This window comes from Castor canadensis, chromosome 13 (assembly GCF_047511655.1).
Source record: "Castor canadensis chromosome 13, mCasCan1.hap1v2, whole genome shotgun sequence".
NCBI lineage: Eukaryota > Metazoa > Chordata > Mammalia > Rodentia > Castoridae > Castor > Castor canadensis.
In genome coordinates, this window is record NC_133398.1 from 1,793,288 (window position 1) to 1,817,304 (window position 24,017).

At 52.9% G+C, this 24,017-nt stretch overlaps 2 protein-coding genes across 9 annotated transcripts in view; both read right to left on the reverse strand.

The window, feature by feature from the left end:
• Nucleotides 1-348: 348 nt before the first annotated feature.
• Inpp5e (inositol polyphosphate-5-phosphatase E) lies at nt 349-10,410 on the reverse strand. 2 transcript variants are annotated; one of them, XM_020181029.2, is made up of 10 exons: nt 8,980-10,409; nt 5,715-5,838; nt 5,079-5,176; nt 4,214-4,338; nt 3,771-3,890; nt 3,389-3,496; nt 2,850-3,011; nt 2,665-2,780; nt 1,965-2,101; nt 349-1,508 (listed from the first exon to the last, which is right to left on the reverse strand). In XM_020181029.2, the coding sequence occupies exons 1-10, from the start codon at nt 9,771-9,773 to the stop codon at nt 1,376-1,378; spliced, it is 1,917 nt and encodes a 638-aa protein (XP_020036618.1). In that variant the 5' UTR covers nt 9,774-10,409; the 3' UTR covers nt 349-1,375. The 2 variants fall into 2 exon arrangements, 1 of the variants encoding a protein (XP_020036618.1); XR_012440697.1 differs by having other exon boundaries at nt 1,369-1,508; nt 2,665-2,794; nt 8,980-10,410.
• A 194-nt stretch (nt 10,411-10,604) lies between these two features.
• Sec16a (SEC16 homolog A, endoplasmic reticulum export factor) overlaps nt 10,605-24,017 on the reverse strand; it is a 37,221-nt gene continuing 23,808 nt past the window's right edge. For 4 of the 7 annotated variants that reach the window (XM_074052842.1, XM_074052841.1, XM_074052846.1 and 1 more), the window contains 14 exons: nt 23,386-23,499; nt 22,936-23,119; nt 21,545-21,790; nt 20,960-21,042; nt 19,881-20,033; nt 17,465-17,542; nt 17,204-17,260; nt 16,963-17,074; nt 16,410-16,547; nt 16,093-16,187; nt 15,285-15,356; nt 14,718-14,777; nt 13,846-13,923; nt 10,605-12,077 (listed from right to left, as the gene is read on the reverse strand). In XM_074052842.1, coding sequence (XP_073908943.1) covers nt 12,009-12,077; nt 13,846-13,923; nt 14,718-14,777; nt 15,285-15,356; nt 16,093-16,187; nt 16,410-16,547; nt 16,963-17,074; nt 17,204-17,260; nt 17,465-17,542; nt 19,881-20,033; nt 20,960-21,042; nt 21,545-21,790; nt 22,936-23,119; nt 23,386-23,499 — 1,539 coding nt within the window. In that variant the 3' untranslated portion in view covers nt 10,605-12,008. The remainder of the gene's footprint in view (nt 12,078-13,845; nt 13,924-14,717; nt 14,778-15,284; nt 15,357-16,092; nt 16,188-16,409; nt 16,548-16,962; nt 17,075-17,203; nt 17,261-17,464; nt 17,543-19,880; nt 20,034-20,959; nt 21,043-21,544; nt 21,791-22,935; nt 23,120-23,385; nt 23,500-24,017) is intronic. The other 3 variants (XM_074052844.1, XM_074052843.1, XM_074052845.1) reach the window with 3 other exon arrangements.

Here is a 24,017-nt window from a genome sequence, read left to right on the forward strand (position 1 = left end):
GAAGTGGTTGCCTCGTTTAAGGCCTCTCCCCTTTGATCAAGAGACTCCATGGCCCTGCTTCAGAGTGTACATCCCATATTTTGGAAGCTGACGTTAACAAAAGTTCACACGTGATGTGCTGGATTTGCTCCGGTTTGCTCCAGTTACCTCTCCCTTTCTGGCAAATGCCTTCTCTTGCCTTCAGCAGGAACGGCCAGGACAGGTGACCTGGGCAAGACTGGTCAGCAGCTGACAGCTGACATCAAACTGCTGCTTTTGTCTTTTACAGCCTTTTAAAATAAGAGCATCCTAAGAATAAGGTAAGCACGCAGGCTTTCTTTCCAAGATTCAATCTTTGGCCAGAAAGAGTTTAGGATTCAATATATGTATTTATTAAAAATATAAATATGAAAAATAAATAAACTTAGAAGACTGGTGAGGAAGTCCCTAGATTTCTGTACATTAAAGGCTACATTCTTCTCAAAGGGTGGGGTAAGACGCAGAAAGTGACAACGAGGTCTAAGCCCTCTTTAAGGACAGGAAGCCAGAAGGAAGTGGAAATGCCTAGCATATAGGTTGGACAACAAACACCACTGCTAACAGCCACATTCTGTGGCTGGTGTCGCAAAAGCAAGTGGTCTGAAATCCCTAAAACAAGGAGTTTCACGTGGCCAGGCCTGGCCTGTGGGGAAGGGAGGCAGGGTGGTCCTTACTCAGTTGCAGGGGTGGTGGGAGCCCATGGGACCGGGACTTAGGATCCTGAGGCCCCCTGAGCTATCAGTCTGGCAGAGGGGAGCCCAGCACATCCCTGAAGCATCTGACTTCGGCCTCTGATGGCTCCTCAGCCCCTGCGTGTCCCAGGGCAGCTGTGCTCTGAGTCCCCAGCTGATGCTTGACATCGACCCCACCCCTCCACAGACACCTGTGGGGAGGGTTCTGAGGGAGACGGGCCTCTAGGAGGCCTTGGGGCCAGACACTTGGGCTCCAGCATGGGGACATGAATATAGGAGGCTGAGGGAGAGGCTGCCAGTGCTGGCCGCAGGAAGCGAGATTGCTCCTCTCCAGAACATGGGAGCTGTTTGAGGCAGACTACTGTTGCTGCTGCATGTGACAAGGTGTGACACTGCCAGGTAGGTGCCTGTGGGGATGTGTCACAAAAAAAGGACAGGCTTGCCTAGCTACACGCAGGTGGCTTCCTTCCTCGGTCTGGACACAGTGGTCATAGCCCACCACTGTCCTGGAGGCTTCTTGGTGAGAAAACATGACAGCCCCTAGCAGCAGTTCATCAGGACCCCAAAAAGGGTGAGAAGTGCCTGAGAGCAAAAGTTGAGTCTTTCCTGCTACTTCTGGTCAAATGCCCTCCCATGCTGCCATGCCACATCCCTGTTGGACAGCTTCAGGAAACAGTACAGATAGTGCTGGAGTTCTGATTCTTCAGCGCTTGCTGTTTCTGAATTTCTTTTGAAATCCGTCTTTTAATTCCTATTAAGTACAGTTCTCGGTCAAACTTGCCAGCAGCTAGTGGAATGCTGTAGAAGGAAGAGCGTCAGCACCCACAATTACCTTCAGCTTCAGGTGGTCCCTTCACCGCACAGGACCAAGTCCAGGGGCGGGCTGCCCTCAGGCTACCTCTGTCCCTCCAGGCCGCCCCAATCCCTAGCCAGCCAGCCAGCTTCCTAGGGCCTGCTCTGGCCCAGCAGAAGAAGCCACAGCCTGGGGAGCACAGCTTGGGGTCACAGAACAGGCCTCTGCATGCAACACTAAGGGTTACGGACGTGGGCTCAGGACGGTGAGTACACACCACTCCAGGGGCTGCTGGCACCCCATCTCTACCTCTGTGTTGCAGGCAGCGTAAGGAGGCAGTGGTGTGCACCTCCACCCTCAAGCCTGTCACCCTAGGAATGTTATCCCACCCAGGGACTGGCAAGAGTCCAGGCCTGGCCCAAGGCTCAGTCAGCGCCGACGGGGAGACATGGGGGACTCACTTGTCTCGTCCTGGTTTCACTTTCACCCGGAACAGGCCGTACACAGGGCGGTGGTCAGACGTTTTGATCCCAGGGCAGGAGGAGTACTTCAAGGGGCTGATATCACCTTTTTGGCGGCTTTTGTACAAGACCCGATCCTTCAGAAGAGAAGGCGAGGCAGGAGCAGAGGTGGAGTACAGTTCTGCTGCAGGGCAAGGGCCTTTGGGCCCTCTGGGCCCAACCCAGGAAGCTCCCCACTGCCTTGCCAGCCTCTAAGAGACCTGTGTGGGTGGAGCCTGCTCTACCCAGCCCTCCGAGAGCAGCGGGGGCTGCCTTGCCCCCATGGCTACCCCAGGGTACCCAGATGGCCATGGTGTGCCCAGAGCCAGGGCTGGGAGAAGGACTCGCCAGTGCAAGTGCCTGCTGTTAGTTCCCTCCTGGAGCGTGGAGCCAGGGCGCGGAGCCGGCCTTGGCCTGGGCACGTGCAGGGCAGGTGCTGTGCCCAGCCTTTCAGGAGGCACTATCCCCAAGCACAGCGTTCAGTGAGGCAGTTGCTGGCTTCAGGCTCGGAGCATGGGCCCATGGGTGTTCCGCCCGTCACGTGCTGGAACACTGCTGGGTGTCAGCTATGGCCGACGGGAGGCCCTGCTCTGGAAACCATCCATCTGGCAGGCGGTGAGCAGCACCAGGGCCACGCAGGGGCTGGGTCGGAGGCACATACCGTGTAGGAGGGGGTCCTCTGCTTCGAGGTACTGTCGTAGGTGTCCTTTCCGATGTCGAACTTGTACGATGGGAGGAAGTGGATGTCCGGCTCCTGGAAGCCCTTGAAGATGGACCCTGCGACACAAAGGCTGGATCAGAGGGGCTCAGGTCAGCATGGGTGCTGGCTGCCCCCAAGCTGCTCACCTTTCTTCATCTCCCGGGTAAGCTGGTCGTGCCGCAGCAGCGCCTGCACGTCCACCTCCACATCCTTCTTCAGGATGGCCTCCACGGCCACACGCCCACCACTTAGGCGGAAGTTGAAGTCTCCAAACCAGAACACCTCATCAAACCGCGTGGTGACATCCGCTGCACATGGGGAAGTGTTCTGGTGCTGGCCTCCCCACACCGGCTATGGCCCCAGTGACAGGGCACAGACCACAAGACAGGGACTCCTTTGTCTGTGTTCCCATCCCTCAAGAACCTTAGCTGGGCAGTAGAGGATTTCCGGTTGTCTGAGCTAGGACTGCTGCAGACAATCCAGAAGACACCCGAGTGTCCAGGTGCACATAGCAGTCCTGATGTGGGCGGTGAGCTGACCGTGTCTCAGCTCCTTGTGGCCCTGACATCTGCACTTTTCTGATCTTGACTGTCAAAAGCCCTAAATGGTTTGCTAAGCCACCCAGAGAACAGGGAGCAGAGGACAGCACGCAGGATGGAGAGGCCGTATGAGCTGCAGCCCTCACCTGCACTGGAGCGGTAGGGGTTGGTGTCTGGCACGTTCCTGGGCAGGGCCAGGGCTTGGATGGTCCTGGTGTAGTCCAGCAGTCGCTCTGTCACCTTTCCATCTCCAGCTGTGGGGACAGAAAGGAGTGGGAGGCACCTGGAGCCTAAAGTATCTGCAGACAGCTCTTGCCCCACTGTGCTCCAACCACCAGCTGTGCAGCTGTCTGCCATGAGGCACCAGGCAGGTCTGCCCCAGAGGACAGAGAGGCCAAGCAGAGCCTGCCATATACTGAGTGACCCCGCAACCCTGAGGGACGGGCAACTATCTGCTGACAGGCCTTCAGGTGGAGAGGAAGCTGCTTCTAAGCTAATGTGTCAGGGTTCCACCTCAGAGTGACTTACAGGTGAAGTGAGAGGTGATAAAGAGGAAGGAGGTGCCAAAGAAGGTGAAGCTGACGCCCAGGGCCCCCTTGGTCTTGATCTGAGACACGATGCGCGTGGTCACGGTAGAGCACTCAACTTCTGCAGAGCGGGGAACCAGGGGTCAGCGGGCCCACGACGCGGCGGGGCTCAGGGGGTGGGGAATTAGGGACAGACTGGACTGAGAAGGCCTGCTAGGACACGGGGGTGGGGAGTGATGGGGGTGACTCGAGGGGCCCACAAGGAGGTGGGGGCAGACTCTGTGGCCCTGCTAGGACACGGGAACTCGGTGGGCCGTGAGGGCCCGACATGGGGCGGAGAGGAGGGGGTCACTGAAGGTGCCTGCTGCATGACGGTGCCGTTCACCCTCTGGCTGCACCTGGCACAGTGTGCCTGGTGGATGTGGCAGCAGTGGTGGCTCCTACCTGAGCAGAACCAGATGAGGTCTCTGCGGATGAACAGGGACATGTACAGTACCCCGTGGGCGGCCGAGGACAGCAGCACGTACCGCGGGCCTAGTGTCTCCTGCAAGCGCGTCTCCCATTCCCGCCTGCAGGGCGAAGAGAGCAGCTGGGGAGTGCAGGCCACTCCAGCTCTGCCGTCCCCAGCCAGACAGCCCCCAAAAGAGCCACTTGGAGAAACCTCACTACTTGGCCTTGTCATCTTGCGCTGAGAGGCGGGCAAGCAAAAAGGAGGCATGTCGTCAGACAGACCAGACTTTGTGGTAGGTTGCAGGCCAAGTCCTTGCTTTAATGGCACAAATGGCCCTGGTCCCCCGGCAGAAACCCTTCTGCCTGCCTGGACCCACAGGCTGGCAGGAGGGAGCCCCACCTCCATTCGGGGACCCTGGGGCAGAGCTCCTTTCCCAGAGTTCCTGCAATAGGCAGGCTGCTTCTCTCTTGACACAGATAAGGACCTCCATGAGCTCAGTGAGGGGCGCCCTGGTGCCTCTCCCCAGGGAACCAGTCAGGATGGGTCAGCAGCATCTTCCAGAGCTCAGCTGAGGGCCCTTGGGAGGGGCCAAGGGGCTTCAGGAAACACCAGTGCTGCTCTTTACTGCCTTTACGCTCTCTTAGATCAACTTTTTACAAAATTTAAAATGTCGTTCCTTTTAGATTCACCATTGGCAAAGAAACTGACTTGCATTTCACCAAGGTGTGGATACCGCCTGTCTGGCACACATGGGGTGTCAGGCTTCTCAGCTTCAGGCTCACAGGCCCATCTCCAAGCACTGTCCACGTGCAACACTGGAAAGCCCAATGCTTGCAAGGGCCTGAGCCCGTACCCTACCTGTCAGAGCAGCCCTCCTGGACCCCGATGACGTACAGGTCCTGGGTGTAGTCAGCCTCGGTGGGCAGCAGGAATTCATCCAGGCTAGGTGGGAGCTCCTGCAGAGAAGAGGCCCGGGATGGTCAAAGCTGTGAGGCTCCTCTCAGGCCAGGAAGGAGGCTGGGGGAGAGTCCCTGGCAGTTGACACAGTTGTGGTTCTGATTTCCCAGGCAGCCTCAACACAGCAGATGCCTCAGGCCTGGGCAGGCTGCCCTGCCTCAGTTTCCCTTCCTGAGCACAAGCCTGTCCCGTTAGCACCACCCCAGCCTATGGCCTAACCCTGCTGTGCACCCCAGGCTGTGCTGCATGCTCCCACATATAATGATCCCCCAGGCACATCCCTGCTGCCCCCTGGGGCGCACACAGAGGCCATTTTTGGTGGGTCTGGTCCCTCATACAGACTTGTGGCCAGGGAGGTGGAAAAGGTACCCTGCTGCCCTTCTTCACACCCAACTGCGGCTGGCAGTGGGCTTTGCTCGGGGGGGATTGGGCCTCCTGTCCCTAGGATGGGGGCCACGCAGGGATCAGGTTCCCCGAAGACACAGACTGTAGTCACCCCTGTTTCGCTGAGCCCCACCTCACTCTGGCACCTCTCACCTTCTGGCCCTGCATGTTCCAGGTGGCCACAAAGAGCACCACATTCCGGTCTGGGAAGTACCTGGCCAGCTCTTCTGCCCCCAGCAGGGCCCCACTGGCCAGGAGACTCCCCTCCATATAGCTCCTGAAAGAGAAGGGATGGAATGAGGGCCCAGCTGGGATGGTGCCGAGACGGCCCAGGAGCCTCCCGGGCAGGTGGCTGCAGAGACACTGTCTGTGGGTCTGTCCTAGAGGCCATGAGGCCAGCAATAGGGCACCTGGGCTCTAAAAGGCAACACTGTTACCCCCACAGAATGTTGGAGTCAGGGTTTCCTGAGCAAGAGTGCAGCCCAGAGACCCCCCACCACGTGTGCTCCCCCACCACGTGTGCTCCCCCACCACGACGGGACATGAAGGTGTCATTTTGGGCTGTGTCGTGGATGAGTTCCTGGAGGCCATGGAGGTGCCTTGAGCAGGGCTCAGTGGGCACAGTGCTTTCCTTCCTGGAAGGGACCTGGCTTTCCTCCAAGACTCCTGTGGGCGCAATGCCTGAGAGACCCCAGGACCGGGAGGTGGAGAAGGCTGCCTGACACCCCAAAGTTCTAACCCATGTTCACTTTTTTTTGTATGAGTGCATGTGTGGAACTAGGGATTGAACCCAGGGCCTGTTCATGCTAGGCAAGTGCTCTGTCCTGTGCCACATCCCCAACACTTTTGTTTTTGCATTTCTGAGATGTAGTCTCACTAACTTTCACCTAGGTTGGTCTTCAACTTGCAATCTGGGATTACAGGTGTGCACCACCATGCCTGGCTCCATCTTCAGATTTCAACAGATTTCAAGCACTGTCAAATTGCAGTGCAATAAATCTCGGACCCTTTCAGGACACACACTTGCCTCATCTGCCACAGAAGCTAGCAGGCTAGCCATGTAGACACTGGACATCTACACAGCTCTGTGGACCATCCAGGTTCTGTCACACTGCCTGGCTCTGCCATGCTGGCACCACGGACCACTTGGAAACCACAGCTGCAGACACTGAACTCTGAACCATGCGGTTCCCATGCACCATGAAATGTTGGAATTGTTCTGATTTTCTTCCAGCCATTTAGAAATGGAAGCTGGCCTTAGCTGGTTGCCTATACACAAACGGGCAGTGGCCAGCCCTGCCAAGTCCTGTCCCACTGGTTCCCTCGACAAACATCTGTGTGACCCCTTCTCAAGATCCTGTTTCATTCACAGTAGCTGAGATGCCAGCTCCTGTCACTGTCCCCCTCCTCATGCTCTTCCTGCAGGACACAGGGTCTGTCTGCAGGGAGTAGGGAGGAGCTGCCATAACTGCATCCTGCTTTCTGCTCTTCTTCTGCCTTGCCAGGTGTTCACTTGCTGAAGCCTCCATCTGCTTGACTGCACTGCCTGTAGGACCCTCTTCTTTCCGGAAGCCTTCCGTCCAGAACGCTGTCCCAATCTAATTCTACTCATTCTGGCCTTGACACAGGGCTAAAGCAGGTGTCTTCTGAATCAGGACCCAGGTGAAGTCCACATTGCATTTGGTTACTTTACCTTTTGTGTCTCTTTAACTCTTATGACGGCCCTATTCTCCCCTCCAGGACACCCGTTTGCTAGCTGGGAGACTACATTGTCTGCCCCATGGAATTCCCACCCCTGCCAAGGCCACTGTCCCGGGCCTGCCGATCCCAGAGACGCCAGGATGGAGGAACAGGTCCTGAGGGTGCCAGCCTGCACCACTCCCCAAGATGTCCCTGTCCCCACAGTTCCTGTGGATTCAGCACCCCCGGCAGTGCTGGGAGCCATTGGTTTTTCAGAATGGCAATGAGTGTTTTCAGAACATCCTTGTTCCCTGAGCAGAGCAGATTCTCAACTCTATTCAAGAGCACGTCTATGGTCACTTTTCCCCGATCACCTTGGTCCTCACTGGTCCTGCTGTAGAAAAAAAGCCATGGAGGTGGAATGGGGCCTGGGACACAACGAGGCTGTGCTGCAGGTGACAGAGAGCAGCTTGGGACGCCAGGGTGTGGATGGCATCTCCCTGATGCTGGACTAATGGGTACAAGTCAGCACTATGGCTGGATGGGCGTCTCCCCTCCTCATGCCTCCAACCGCCTCCACTTCTAGAAGAGGGTGGGACCCTCTGTGCTGACTCCCACACTGTGGGTTTATTGTGTGTGTACTGATTTTTACTGTGTTACTTCTCTTTACTGGGACAGGGACGCATGGAATCAGTCAGTCCAACATCAGCTAAAGGAAATCCAGAGGGTTTTTTTCTTTTGGTGGTACTGGGGATTGAACCCAGGCCCTTGAGCTTACTAGGAGGTGCTTTACCACGAAGCTATGCTCACAGCCCTTATTTATTTTTTATTCTGAGATAGGGTCTTGCCTAAGTTGTCTAGGCTGGGCTCTGGGTTGTGATGTGCTGGGATCACAGGCGTGCGCCACTAGGCTGGCCCCTGACTTAATCCTGCCATCCCAACCTGCCCTTCTTCCTGCCGATGGAAAGCAGGACTCCTCCGAAGGAGTCCAAATTATACAGTGTGTCTCCTGGAGCCACAGCTGAAGCTGAACCCTACAAAGTCCTCACACCCACACAGTGCAGCTCACCAAGCTTCCAGGAGTGGGCGACCTCCTTGGCCTCTCCCCCAAACTGCAGAAAAATCCATAATAGGCTGGATGGGCTCACGCTCCAGTCAGTCAGGGTAGAGCGAGTTCCTGCTTCATACTGATTGGAAATGACCACAGGAGACCACAGGATAAATGGAGGCCAGCCCTTTAGTCACCAGCTTGGAAGTCACTGTCCCCTTGCAGGCTGCGTCTCTCCCTAGGAAGCTGAGTGGTCAGCGTGATTAAGATGGCTGCAGGGTGAACGGCCCAGTCCTTCTGCTCGTTACATCCAGCCTCAGGGGGCACAGCCCTTCCACATCCCTCCAGGACAGAGATCCCAGAAAGCCACCCGACGCAAAACGTGGAGAGGAAAAATACGGGAGCCAGGCGCACAAAGGGTGTGGTTTCATCTGCCTACACAAGGAATGGACGGGCAGAATGATCCACCTGCAGGCCTGCCATGCCCATGGATGGCACCAAGCCACAAAGGAAAGTTCTGGAAGGATACAGAGGAAGTGGAAAGGCAAAACATCCGGGAGGAGCTGGGTGGCCCCTTTATTCTCTGTTCACACGTCTTAGACATTCTTATGAGAATTGTCACATGGTCCCAAAACAGTGACCATGGGTGACCGCTGGGTGAAGCCCGCCCCTCCCTCCAGGAGGCCCTACCTGCTCCTGACGTCCTTGGTGCGGATGGGTGCCAGGAGGCTGAAGGACGATTTGGCTGAGTGAAGGGAGTGGTTGTCACAGGCCAGGGGGCTCTGGGACCGGCCAGGGCCCAGGCTGCTGTTGGCTCGGACAAGCCTGGTCTGTATGCGGAGCTTGTGGTCAGCATACTCTGAGTCCACCTTGCTTGCTGTCCTCAGGGAGTCAGAGGCCACATTCAGGTCGATGGGGGAAGCTGAGGGTGGGTGACGCAGGCCAGGCAGCCTGGGGGAGCTCCGTGCTGGGGTAGCCTCCCTGTGCAGGAGGTCCAGCGAGGTGCTCATCACCCCAGAGAGACAGTTACTCCACAAGGATGGGCTCCCTCCCTCACTGCTTGGGGCCCTGGGGAGCTTGGGGATCTCCTGTAAGGATGTGCTCAGGCAGGGCAGGGTGTGACCGTAGGCGGTGTCCTGCATGGAGCTCCTGCAGGGGCTGGCCCCGTCCTGGGCTGCTAGGTCCTCTTGGCTGCTTTGGAAACGCCTCCTTCTCCAGCCCTTGTCATCCAGGGACAGTGCTCGTTCCAGCCTGGGCCTCATGGGGGGCTGGGGGGCGAGGGGCTTTGCCATTTTTCGTGAGTCCTGGTTGCTGGTTTTTGCTGGAATGCTGAGAGGAGGCATGGGGCTCTTTTCTGGGTCTTGACAGTGGGTGACAGGCAGGGAGCCTGTGCTTGGGACAAGGTCCTTGTCTGTGTTGGGAAGCTGTCCCTGGAGCTGCCCAGGCGCCTCCGTGTGACGCAGGCACGCTGACTTGGACGGCATAATCCGGGCCTGGCCAGCGGTCACCCACGTTGGCCCTACCCTCCAGAGAGAAGCTCCTGCCTGGGCTGCCGGCAACACAGCGACGTCAGGGATGCAAGTCAGAGGTCACCAACTGGGCGCAAAGAGAACCCGGGAGGCTCCCTTCCTGGCTTGGGGTGCTTCTTCGGGGGCAGATCCAGTGGCCGCATGGCTGGAGTCCCGGATTCCCCGGGAACGCCTGGAGGAAGTCCTAAGACCCTGCAGTTAGGGTTCTCTGGGTCTCCTCCCTGAGGTCAGCTTGCCTTCCTAAAGGATGTCCACGTACAGGTGACAACGCGCTTCCTCCTCAGATGCTGGGAAGACTGTCCCCACCCCTGGCGCGCCCAGCTTAGGGCGCTGTAGCCACACCAACCAACCCTGAGCCCCACAGAGGGCCAGGTGGCCGGTGCGCTCCGCCACCCTTGGCTCACCAGCGCCCTCCGCTCGGCCGCACACCGCCACCGGATGCCCGAGGTCCGACCTCGCTGGCCCGGGCGCTGGGGGAGGCGGGGTCGGCCTGGCCACGGAGGCCCGAGCAACGACCGCAGGCCCGCGCCGGGGTCGCCGCGTCCAGGCCCCCGCAGAGGCCGCCCAGTCGGGCTCAGCGGTCGCCCCACCTGCAATCGCGCCACCGCAGCCCGCCGGTCACCCACAGCGGCCCCTGGCGGCCGGAGGACCGCGCGACGCCGGAGAGCCCCGCCCCCCGCGCACAGGCCCCGCCCCCCGGGCAGATCAGGGCATAGAGGTCCTGCTGATCCGGGCACTAACGCACTCTCGCCCCTGAACGCACAAAGGAAACCACAGGGAAGGCACTTGAGAGCCCAAAATATTTTATTTAACAGTTTGCGTTTAGGAAAAATAGCTCCCATCTGGGAGGAAGCTTCTTCAGTCAAGTGGTTGGCAGTGGACAGAGCCAGGGCAGGGCTGGACTGGAGGGGCGAGGGTCCGGCCAGCAAGGACACTAGGAGCTGTCCACCCATAGGAGCGGGCCTTTCTCAGTGACACATGGGAACAGGTGGGTCCAAGCATACTGGTCTACAGAACATTCTGGAAACTATTTTGGGGGTCTTTCCTAGATGCAGTGAAATAAAACTGGGAAGGGCTGAGCTAATTCCACATTCTCTATTTTCTACACTTAAAATACCAAACCGTTTATGTTTCCCCAGCAGAACCTACCCAAATTATTACCTACTGATTTTCATAAATATTTAAATATCTCTTTTTCAGCCTCCTTAGATCAGCAACAGTCAGTGGAGGTGACATATGGCTGAGCCAGCAAGGGGCTGCGGAAGGTCTTGCTTGGTGTTAGAACTAACTCAGGGGCAGAGATGCCCGTTTCCAAAGTGTCTGCCAGAAACTCTTTTAAGCCACTCCCCTTCAAGACACTACCAACTCCTTAAAAGATGTCTGCAGGTGAGAGCCAGCCAGCTGGAGGGGACCACACATGCCCTTCACAGGGCCCGCTGGGCCTCGGGCTGTGCTGGCTCACGTGTCCTGAAACATGTGACAGGAGTTTCAGACCAACTGCCCAGCAGCCACCCTCAGCACTGGTTAACCAGACCAGCCGCTTCACATCAGTTCTTCAGGGTTTTGCCAGCAACTGGGCCATGATGGTCACTCTGAGCGTATGAAATCGCCCACAGTCCTTATCAAGCCATGGAAAGTGAAGTGAGGCTGCAAACATCTTCCTTACCAGAGAGACACACTCCTCAGTAACCAGACCCTCCCTCCCTGGCTGGAGAATGCAACCCCTCTGGCCCATGAACTTTTCCCAGGTCACGGGACAGGCAGTGGTGTGCACTGGCTCAAGCACTCACTCTTTCCTCTAAGTGTCCTGAAGGAACCTAGGATTAGTCTGCACAATTTCTCCTTGGGTTTGAGCAAGGCCCTGGCTTTTGAGGAGCATCTCCCTGCTATGGTCAAGCCCTGTCCAGCCTCACTCCATGCGGCATTCTCCAGTGGTTCAAAGTATTAACATCCATAAGTCATCTTAAGTGAATTTCCTGTAAAAGATTTTGAGTTAGAGTCACTCTATCCAGCATCTGAGAGGGACAGTGGAATTGATTTTGCAGTAATTCATACACATGGGTAAAAAAGGAAGGGATGCACAGTATGACCGGCTCTGAATTACTGCCATGTCCCTTTGGGGACCCCGAGACCCCTCGGCAGTCAGTCCGGTTCCTGGCAGAGAAGAGTCATGAATCCAAAACGATGATTCTAGTTCAACGTCGGGTACTTTCTCTGTCCAGTCCTCCCTGGCCGTGAGCTCCCTGAGGTGATGGAGGCCTGGAACAAAAGGAACAGCACTGACCTCCACATTTTCACCCCAGGGTGGGCAATGCCCAGTAACTCTGTGATAGGATGCATGTTTACAGGATAAATCCCAGAGACTGATAACACAAACAGGCACATTCTTTGTCAGTTTAAAGCTACAAGAACCAAGCAGTCAGCCCCCAGACCTCCCTTTAAGGTACTGAGTTTTCACCACTGTGTTTCTCAGTCAACCAGATGGCAGAGGTGTTTTTGTTTGTTTGTTGTGGTTCTGTAAGCTGTGAGCACTGAGGCTGATTCTGGAAAAGTGGCCCAGCTGAGTGCCTAGTGAGTTCAGGGATGGACAGTGGCCTGTGGCCTGCCTACTGCTCCAGGGCACAGGAGAAGCCAGGTACAAAGGAAGGCCACACACCAGCATTTACTGTTCCTTCCTCTCAAGACCTCGCTGAGATCCAAGCCCAGGTGTGTGGAATGACTACTGAACTATGGAATGGAGGAAAAAGGAGTGAAGAAAACTACCAAATCTTGAAGTGAAAAGATGGACATAGGTGTGACTGGGATGCAACAGTCCTGGGTAAGGGGTCTCACTCCATCTGCACAGGGCCAAAGCAGGGTATGCTGGCACCCCAGGAGTGAGTGAGGCCAAGCTTAGCAGGTGGCTGAGGGCAGGGTCCGCATGACAGCAGGGCTAGATGAACTTCACACTCAGAATGTCAAGATCACCCAGACCTCTTTCCTGACACAGCTCCCTCCAAATGGCAGACTATTCTCTCCCACAGGCAAGAGATTACATAAAGAAGAGACAGCAAGTCGGGCACCTGTGGTTCACGCCTATTAATCCCAGCTATTTGGGAGATTAGGAGGATCATGGTTTGAGGCCCATCCAGGCAAATAGTTCTCAAGATTCCATCTCCAAAATAACCAGCAAGCACAAACTCGGAGTTTAAATCCCAGTTCCACAAAATAAATACATAGAAGTAAAGATGGAAGGAGAGAAACCACGAAGAACATTCCATAATGGTTCCCTAGCAGAAGGGCGGGCAGGCTGGTTGGTGGGGGCACAAACATTGTCCCTGAGGACAGTAACACTCATCCAGGTATCAGGGAGAAAGGATGAGGGGGCCTGGTTTATCACAGCAGGCACCAGAAGATACTTAAAACATCTTTGATTGTGAAGAAAATTCCTGAGAATTCTACCCAGCCCAACCATCAACCCAATAACCAGGGCAACAAAGGAATTTTCAGATGTGAAAGGTCCCTACAATGTCACCACTGTGTCAAGAAGTTACTGGAAGGTGTATCACACCAAGACAAAGGGATTAACAAGAAAAGACAAAAAAGAAAGATCTAAACTAGGAGCTCCAGACTGGGAGAGCGGGTCCCTAGGTCATGGAGAGGAAAGGACCTGGGATGGGAGCCTGTGGCCAGAGACCCAAGGATAGCAGACAATGCAGAACCCAACTTGGAAAAGTCACACCTCACACACTTTCCCTATAGGAAGAAGCAAAGACACTCATTCAGGATCACTCAGTGCTAGAGCAGAAGGCCCAGGGACTGGACCCTCACAAAGCTGGCTGAGAGAACACTAAGGGGGAGAGAATGAGAGAGAGATGGCAGAGAGGGAAGAGGGACCAGCAACCCCCTCTTCACACTCCTGTAGGTGTGCAACTACGGATGAAAAAAGGAAGAGTCTGGGGAGGAGAAGAGACATTCAACGAGTAGTAGAGTCAAAAACCAGTAGGTAAGCTGGGGTCATATTTGGTCAAAAGCAAGGGCCACTCACCTGTGCCAAGTGAGCAGGGTTGTAGAAGGGTATAGCCCCGCTTGGAGGGCCCCCTGCAGAGCGGTGATCACTGGGAGCCTGTGAAGCACAGAAAGGTCATCTCAGCAAGACAGCATGACTCAGTCTTGGCTGTCCCAGCTGCAGATATGGGCCGCTCCTCAGAAAGATGCTAATGTTCCAATAGGCCACAGGAATGGGGCAGAGACATATCTGACAACACTGGATTCCATTATTGGATGGTTCACATTAGAATGGCAAAGATCAAAGCAACATGCAGATTGAAATGCTTTAAATATCACTACATGCACAGACAGCGAGCGTGGGGCACCAGGATGTCCCGTTAGTGTCAGCCCAAGCAGTGAGGAGACCTGGAGTATGTGATTAAATCCGTGTCTCAGTGTGCAGTTGATGGACTAAGCCTGGCTCCACAACACACACAGAAGATGGAGCAGTTCTTTTTCTCTCCCAGATCACCCACAGGATACAATCCAGTCACAATCCTGCTGGCTGCAAGCAGACTTCCTCAAGCCTGTCCTGCAAGAAGAAACCTGTCTTTCTAAGAGAGGTGTTCTGATCTGGGAGACACTGACATGTGGAAACCTACATACTGACGTAGCCATGTGGAAACCAACTCAGAAGAATTATTATAAAACTCTCACAGGTACTCTTAACACCAGGGCCAGTTCCACTGTCAGCATGTCCACACAGTTTAGCTTAGGAGAAGGAACAAAAGCATCTTTGTACAAAGAGGCCTGGGTAAGATAGGGGTGTGACTGGACAGTGACAAAGTGCACAGGACAAGGGACAGCACTCGCAAAGGGACACAGAGGCTACATGCCAGCCATGGAAGGAGAGCCGCCAGCCACAGGTACCTGATGGAAATGCCGGCTCACTTCCTGTGAGAGAGAGCTCATTGAGCTACAGCGCGAGAGCTACGGAACAGCAAGAACACACACAAGAGAGGACATGAAAATGGGCATGCGCAGCACTGCCCCAAGCTGCTAGGTGAGCTCCAAAAAGCTTTACGATGCCATTAGAATCAAGATCATTCATACATGAAGGAGCCGGTTAGCTAAAGGTTCCTACTTTACAAGGTTTTGTTAAGAAACAACCATTAGTCTGCGGGAGGACTGGGGGATCTGTCCAGCCCTTGGCCTACACCACCAGCTTCACCTCTTCACACCTTGAAATTAAAACACATTCATGCCACATTGAGGGGCATGAATCACCTTGACTGAGGGAGGTGATGTCACCCTCACACCCCACTTGGAGCTCCTACAATGGCAATTAAACAAGTATAATGTTCTTCCAGGAGCACGACACTTTTCAGGTGCTTTCCATTCTAAACTGCTCTTCCTACTTATTTGCATATATATTGCCAAGCCTGGGGGTGGGGTGGGGGAGGGTGGGGAACAGGATGCTTGCACAGTGCTTCCTACCTCTCCCTGAGAGCTGTCCAGTGTGGAGGGTGGAAGTTCAGGCCCAGGGGGTGGTGCTGCTGGGCTTAACTCCTGTGAGGAAACAGGCTATGTAGAGACTACCCAACCCCAAGGAATTAAATTCTTTCACGCCAGGCAGAAAAATATCACCTGCTCCTGTGGCACAGGTCGCAGACTGCTCGCAGCACCCAGACTCCTCTGTGATGTCATGTACGGGGCGTTTCCCATAGGACCCCACTGCCCTGCCTGGGGGTGCTGGGCCCCGGCAGCTCCTGGCATGGTCCACAAGGCTGTGTATGAGCCCCACAACAGCCTTCTGATTAGACCCCACTGTCATTCCCATCTCACAGAGGGAAAGTGGAGTGACTATAACGAACCAGGGAGCCAGGCTAACCCCAGGCCTGGCCCACTCCAGAGATCACGCACTGAGCTGTTCTTTATTTAGGTAAAGGTATACTTTAACTTTGTTACTACTAGACAATTTCTTTTTTAGCTTAATTGTTTTTCTGATTTTTAAAGTTGTGGTAAAATATGTATAACATAAAATATACCACCCTAACCATCACAACCATCCATCTCCAGAATGTTCCATCTTCCCAAACTGAAACTGTCCCCATGAAACACCAACTCCAGGTCTTCTCCCCAGTCACTGGAACCCACCTTGCACCTCCTGTCTGTATTACATGTCAGTTTGAAATAATTCAAGCGGAGTATTATCTGTGTGCAAACTAGAAGGAGTTGTCTGGAAAGGTGGGAGGCAGATCTTCCCTGAGAGCTCTTTCTCTTTTTCCTGCCACACTCCACCTACCTTGGATTCCAGGGCAGTCTCTGGCTTGGGCTGAGCCCCAGCTGGCGTCTGTCCCCTGCTGCTAGCCCCATCTGTAAGCTGTGCTTCCTCTGCATCTGTGAATGAGAGGGGCAGGAGGCCATCATCCTGTTCTGACCCCTGGGACATCGTCCCTCACAAAGGAGAGGTCAGAGTCTTCAAGGAAGTGCACACTAGCCTCACTCTTTGGTGCCTTGGCATGGTCACTCTTTTAGAGTGGTATTAGCCAGAGGTTTATAGACGAAGGCTGGTCATAAGCAGAGGGCAGTCATGGCCCTGCACACACACGTGCTGCCTACCTGGGGTTGGTACGAACAAGTTAGAAGGGATGGGGAGTGGGGCCAGTGGAGCAAAGAGATCCGCAGGAGCAAGAGCTGGCTCATTCCTCGGGGTCCCACTTGGGTTTAGAACGTCCACATAGCGAGCTCTGGATCCACCTAAGGGAGTGGGGGGAACCAATTCAGGTGGGCATGCCAAGTGACTTCTAGCATCTAACCTGCTCAGTTCCCACTGTATCAGAAAAGCAAGCAAGGACCCTTCAGTGTCTCCCATGGAGCAGACCTATTTGAGTTTGTGCCCATGGTGGGGATGCTAATTCTACTCCAGTCACATGAGCTGCATTTCTGACTGATGGGACACTTTTGCATCCATGGGGTCATCAATACAGATGTTAAAGAATATCTTAATGTACTGGAGAACTGGACTGTCCCCCCACAAAAGGCCTACCTCCACAAAACTCATTTTCTCCAGTACTGTGACAGATGGCTGCCCAGCACCCAATATGACTCAGCTCTGCACATGTGCAGGACTGTGCAATAGTCAGAAAATTCTGATTTCTGGTATAGCCATTACCTGCTTTTCTAGAAAACACGTTCACGGAGGCTGTGGGAGGCCCTGCAGGCCCAGTGGGAGCAGCCGGCGGAGCTCTGGGGAACGATGTTGGAGGTGGGGGTGGAGCCTTTTTCTGCAGAGGGAAAAACAGCCCTGGAAACCCAGTTCAGACTCTTCACAGGGAGGGCCAAAATGCCCAGATGTTAAGGAGCAAAACAGGCATTCCTTCCCCTTACAGCAAACACCTGAAGGCACAGTTTACCTCCTCTTCTGGCTCATTCAAATTCACCCATTGGTTTTTCTTTTCATCCCAAACAATCTGCCAAGATTTTAAAAGTAAAGAAAAAAATAAGTAGATTGAAGCTAAACAGAAATATGGTTAACGAGGCCACTTTAAAACTTCAGAGAACATCCCCATGTTCAAGTTTTGTTGTGAATCTCAACTACACTGCATGACCAACCACCAACAGGCAATCACTAAAACACCTCAGACTCCCACTGAGCCATAACTGACAATACTCACTGATTTGTTCTTGTCATCTGGCAAATAAGCTTCTGTCCTTTTTTTCCCAGGTAGCCAACGAGAGAACCAGGACTCACTCTAAACATAAAACCACCAGAAGAGTCTTGAAGACTATGCTGAGCAAAATGAGCCCAGCACAAAATTACAAAAAATACTGGGTGATTCTGCTGCAAACAGATGGTCCCCAGAGGAGGCAGATTCATAGAGACAGAAGGTAAAATGCAGGGAGGGGGTAAACATGGTGAACACAGTGTTAGTTTGGGAAGATGAAAGCATTCTGTGAATGGGCGATGACAAGTGTACAGCAAAGAGAATGCACTTAATGCTGCTGAACTATACACTTAAAATGGGTTAAAACTGCACATGCCTGTGATACTAGCTACTTGGGAGACAAAGGCAAGAGATTCATGAGTTTGAGGACAACATGGACAAAGTTAGTGAGACCCTATCTCAAAAACAAAAATAAAAGGTCTGGGGGCACAGCTCAAGTGGTAGAGTACTTGCTAGAGGTCCTGGGTTTAATCTCTAGTACTGTAAAACAAAAAAGGAGGGGGTTTAAAATGCTAAATGATATGTATATATTTTTGCAGTGCTGGGGACTGAACAAACCCTGAATCTGTTGAATGCTTGGCAAGCACTCTACCACTGAGCCACACTCTCAGCCCTACGTGTGTATCTTTAATAAACAAAACCCCAAACAATAATATGCCACCTTCATCTGAACCCTGACAACAATGCTTGGGCTCCTCCTCATGGAGTAGTACAAGGCTGGAAGTCAGTCAGGAGGCCTCAACACAAAGCCCTCTGGTCTCCTGTGTGCAGAGAACCTGGTGACAGGAAGTGCACTGCTTCATGAGCTAGCCTGCTCTACTGAAATGAAGAGCCAAGCAGTGTAGCTACAGGCACCCCCGTCCCCCAGGTCTGTCTCTCCAGAAATCTACCCAGGAGAGGTCTGTAAGTGCTGTTCACTTAAAAACTGAAGGTCTGGAGCCAGGCTCAGTAGCTTATACTTGTAATCCTAGCTACTCAGAAGGTGGAAATCAAGAGGATCACAGTTTGAAGGCCAACCCAGGCAAAAAGTTAGCGAGACCCCATCTCAACCAATAAGCTGAAGTGTGGTAGCCTTTGCCTATTAACTCAACTACACAGTAAGTGTAAACAGAAACATCACAGTCGAGACTGGCCTGGGCAGTTATATAACTGAGGGACTCTACTGGAAAAATAACTAAAGCAAAAAGGGCTGGGGTATGGCTCAAGTAGTAGAGTGCATGCCTAGCAAGTATGAGGCCCTGAGTTCAAACCCTAGTACCACAAAACAAACAAACAAAAAAACCCTGAAGGGCAATGAGCCCTGGCCCTGCATGCCCAATGCCCTGGGTTCACTGCCAGCACTGCAAAACAAACAAGTAAAATAGAAACATTGTGCTTTATCTCATAATTCACACACATTTTAATTAAATTTGTATTTACTTTCAAGATACTCGCCATAAAAGAAAAATCTGATCAACTGAGCCCTCATAAAATGCAGAACTATATTCTTTGTAGGACACCAGTTAAGAGCACATTCACTATACTTCCATCTAACCAAGGACTTGCACCCACAAGGCAAGGACTGCCGCAGATCTTTAAGGTCACCCCGTTAAAAACAGAAAGACTGGAACAAGCATGAGGCAAGGAGCAGAGATGGAAACAGCAAAGGTGCTCAGCACCGCTGCTCATCAGGGAAGCAAGCAAGCCACAGTGGAGCATCACCTCTGCTGGAGTCCAGAGTCCTGGTGAGACTCAGGGCTGGGGAAGCTGCAGTCAGCTGAAAGGCTGCTCTGTGGTTCCAAGTGCAGCTCTGCCAACTACTTAAGAATCTACATAGCCCTGTCACCCCTAAAGCTGAGCACACACCTCCCCTATGACCTACACACTCCTTTCCAAGCAGGTAAGAACGTGCCATCAAGAGATACAGATAGGAATGCTCATATGGCTTTATTTCTAATAACCTCAAACTAAGCGTAATTCAAACATCCACTATTGGGAGCAAGGGTAAACATAACTGCAGCTCATGCACACGCTCAGTTGCTATGACAGCAGGGGTGAGTGCTGCCTGACTCCTCCTGCAGTGCCTGGGACTAGTCTGACTGGGGCCATGAGGGAATATCAGGTGCCTGAGAACATCCTCACTGACCCAGGTGTGCTTATATGCATTACAAACACAAAATATTCACCTAGCTGCTAGATACCTTATCCACTTGGCTGGATGTGTACTACACTTCAAAACATTTGGCTTAATTAAAACATAAACGAACACCTTTTCCTCGCCTCCAATTTACAAGGAGAGCTGCCTCAGGAAGCTGAGCCTCCCCACCTAGTATCTGCCTTGCCTCTCTGCCCAGTTGGACAGGTGTAGTGGGGCTGGGCCCTGTACCTTCTTGGGTTCCTTGACCTCTTTTCTGACATCCTGTGCAGGTCTCTTCACTTCGGGAGCAGGTGTCAGAGATGTAGCAGGCTCTGTTGAACCCGAGCTGCTGCAATCCCATGCTGGGGGCGTCTCCAAGTCCTGTGCCTTCCTGGAGGAGCCCTGTCCCAAGGCAATACAGGAGTTGGCTCTCTTGGGGCTCCTCGTGAAGAGTTGAAGGAGGGTGAGGGAGGGGCTTCCCACCAGTGTCTCCCCAAGGTGAAGACTGTGGGGACCAGGGAGAAGGGAAATGGTGACAGCATTCTGGAGCCCTCTGGAGCCTTCCTGGGTTACTAGAGAAATGTCAGTCACTCCTAACAAGCAACTCTAGCAAGGAGTATCATGGTACTCAGAGAAACAGTGTGCACATGCACTGAGGACAAGACTGGTCACAGATAGTAGTAGCATGTATTAAAAAAACAATAGGATAGAACTCTGGGCTGAGCTGCTACTTTCACAGTTAAATCCTCACTCATGCTTTTCCAGGGACAGGATGTTTGAAATGGCAGAGCTTATAATGCAAGTCCCAAACAGTAGGAATCGCCTCCTGATGGTTCGTCCACCAAGGGCTGGGTATCTGTAAAACGAAGCTTTCAGAACGTAGCTTGTATAAAAGCGTGTGTCCCTCCCAGCTGGGAGTAAACAGAGGAGGTATCTGTAACACATACATCTGCTAAAATAAGTCACCATTTCAGTGAGACCAATAAAAATGTCACATTCTGTGGTACAAAAGGTGCAGAAGTTAGAAGTTTTTCCACTTAACAAAGTTAACTTAGGGGATTTCATTACATTTGGGTATTCTTCTCTTCAGTTAAAGGAACAGCTTTTAAACTACTGAATTCTCTTCCAATGTCTTTTCTTACCAAAGTTTTCACCAGTTCTTCATATGCTAAAGATTAAAGTGACTCTAGGAGTCCTCCCTAAGAAACAACCTAGGAAGTTATCGACCTAATCACCTTTATCACCTCCTGTAACTGAAGAGCAAGGAGTCGGGGCACCTGTTCAGTGGGCTTTACAGAAACTAGTTATAAAAAAGAGTGGGGAAGTACCAGATTAGCAAATTTTCCGCCAAAATCCTCTTCCCTTAACTCTGGAAGCGAGTTTCTGACAGGTGAATCCTGCGGCACCATTCCTGTCAAAGCAAAACAGTGACTGGATCCTGGCCCTGCTGTGGACTTACAGAAGGAAGCAGGACACTGGTGTGGCACTCAATCAAGGACCAAACCAGCTTTCTATTGGGCTCGACCACAGCTAGTGATATTTTCCTAATTAAGACTGAAAATTTTCCCAAATGTTTTCCTTTGTTCAAGCTGACAGAGTGAGGCACAGCCACACACAAGATCCACCAAACCTGACTTCCAAACAGAAGTCTGCCACCTCCGCCTGTACATCTCACAGGGACACAGAAGGACCACTTTGAGACAGACCCTGCAGATGTCTCAAGGCTGTTGTGTCATGCCTGAATAGCCGTTTATACTTCACCTCGTAACACACAGCCAAGTGACAAAAGAATTTAGCATTAGTGTTCCTACTGCAGTGAGACTCTTAACCTATTCACTCTGAAACTTCTAGAATTTTTGGAACACAAAGGTCAACTTATTTCTGCTCTTAAGACAGGACCTCAGCAAACACACCTGGGTCTTGGCTTCTGGTCTCTTGGATCAGGGGACCACTTTCCTGGAGAGCTGGTGCACCAGGTGGCAGGGCAGGTCCCAGGTGTACAGCTCCAGTGTCAGGCCTGGAGTGCTCTGGAAAGCCAAGTAAAGACCCTGGGGGTCCATAGCCAGGACCCAGCTCCTGGGGGCCCCGGGGTGGTGGCACATGAAACATTGGCACCCGGGCAAGCTGGACTGGCTGGCCATCAGGGAGCATCTGTGGAGCTGCAGAACACAGTGGAGAAGAGGAAGTCTAAGGTGACTAAGGCTCAGTGGTCATACAAAGGACAAGAACAGCACATCATAAACACATTTCTCGTAAGATATTTTGCAAAGCCATGCTTCTTTTATCAAAGGGTGGCTGAAAATGCCCCCGTCAGTAGTCTAGAGAAAAGCAGAATACTGACTTTCCAGGGGCCAAAGGCAGGATGGACACTGGTGCCCATCATTAGGTGTGACTTGGGGGTGGGGCTTCAAACTACAGAGTGGCTCAAAGACAGATCAGTGAGTGGCCACTTGGCACAGGGAATTGCTGTGCTCATAGAGCCCCTTCTCCTCTGCCAAGAGTCAAGGGAGTCACCTGGGCACTGGATGCATCATGAATGAAGCAGAGAACTGGGCACAAGGGCATGTGCCTATGGTCCTGCTACTCAGGAAACTGAGGCAGGAAGATCACTTAAATTACAAACTTGAGACCAGCTCGGGCAATGTAGTGAAACCCTTGTCTTCACAAAATAAAACAAAACAGAGTCCTGTGGGATGAACCAAGGAGGAAGAAAATCAGCACTAGGGAGAAGTCTGTGGACATGACAGGGAGGGCAAGTGGGTGGCAGGGTGGTAAGGTTGCTGGCAGCTGAGTCAGGAGTGTGGCTGGAGAGGGCAGTGCATGAAGTCAGGATCTGTGGGCTGCCATGGGCACCTGCCTTTCCTCTGGTGAAATGGGGATCCTTTCAGAGAAGGGCAGAAGCAGGTGGGCAGGAATGGTGGTTGCTCATCCAGGGAAGAACAGGACATGAGAGAGGTGTAGAACCCAACGCCTCTCGAGATGAGGATGGGGAGAAGCAGATTCAGGGTGGGGAGGGGCAGGAGTCTTTGTCGTCTGACACAGCACAGCACAGTAGCAAGGACAGCAGCTGGAGTTCAGGAACAGGGCCAGCCAGGGCAGGGGCACCAGCAATATCAACAGATGGACACCTAAAGCTCTGGTATGTGACAGGTTCACCAAAGCAGGAAGCATAGAAAGAAAGAGACCAAGGGGTCCCCCAAAACTATTCTGGTGGCACATTCAATTCTCCTGGTGCAGAACAAAAACATTCTCTGTTCAAAGGCAGATATCAGAAAGTAGGTGTGCGGGTCACTGAGTGTCCCACCTGATGGCAGGAGCTGCACACCCTGGTTCAAGGGCTCATTGCTTGACAACAGCAGGGGGTTATCAGCTCCCAGCCCCACTGGCTGACCGAGTCCTGTGCTACTCAACTGCTCCACCTCAGATCCTGGCGTGCTGGGACACTGTTGGGGGTCAGCTCCATCCTGGTTCCACAGCACGGCCCCCTCCTAAAGGAGGAGAGAGTTAAGAGACCATAGATGATGTTCTCGAAGCCCAGATCAGCCCTACATGCAGCCTTCTGTCCACTGACCCACTCACTGTCTCCAATTCAGGAGGGTGATTATACCCTCCCTGGGCAATTAGGAAATTCCTACAAAATGCACACTTCTAAAGTTACATTGGTGTAATTGAATACCTTCAGTGTGAAAACGGGCGCAAACCACCTGATCAAATGCCAAGTCCTAGGACAAGGCTATGCTGTCAAAAACCACACCTGGAGTTGCCTTTCCACATGCCGCAGCTGCACCAGCCAGGCAGGCTCCACAAAGGACTCCTCCTCTGGCTTCTCCTTCAGCTGAGGATCGAAGAGGCGTAACTGGGAAGCCATCTAGAACCCCAAAGAACAGACAACCTGTTACTTTCAGGTGACTTAAGCAAAATTGTTTCCAAATGTACCATACTCTGGAACAATGTTGAATGGAGAGAATGTTTTAATTAGCACTATGTGTTTCTTAACTGCATTTGTGTGATGCGTGCAAAACCTAAGAAGCTGGATGATCAGATAGTCTAAAGGGTAGAGCTCTCCACAGACTTATGAGCTCACAGGCACATGGGATCAGCAGAGCCCACATACCCCCTGAATATGTACCTTTGACCACCTTGTCCAAGTGCTCAGCTAACCTGGGAAGGGATGTGTTCTTTGATATGGCACTGGGAGACATGGCTGGGTACAGACGAATGAATGTGGCCTGTGTTACTGAGTACTGAAGCTGGTGACTGCAACTCGTTAATCTTTGTACTTTTGCGTAGACTAAACATTTTCATGACAACAAATTTTCTGAGGTATCACACAGGCATATTTTCGGAAATGGAACTACTGGGGTGGGAAACGCCTTGACACTTCAC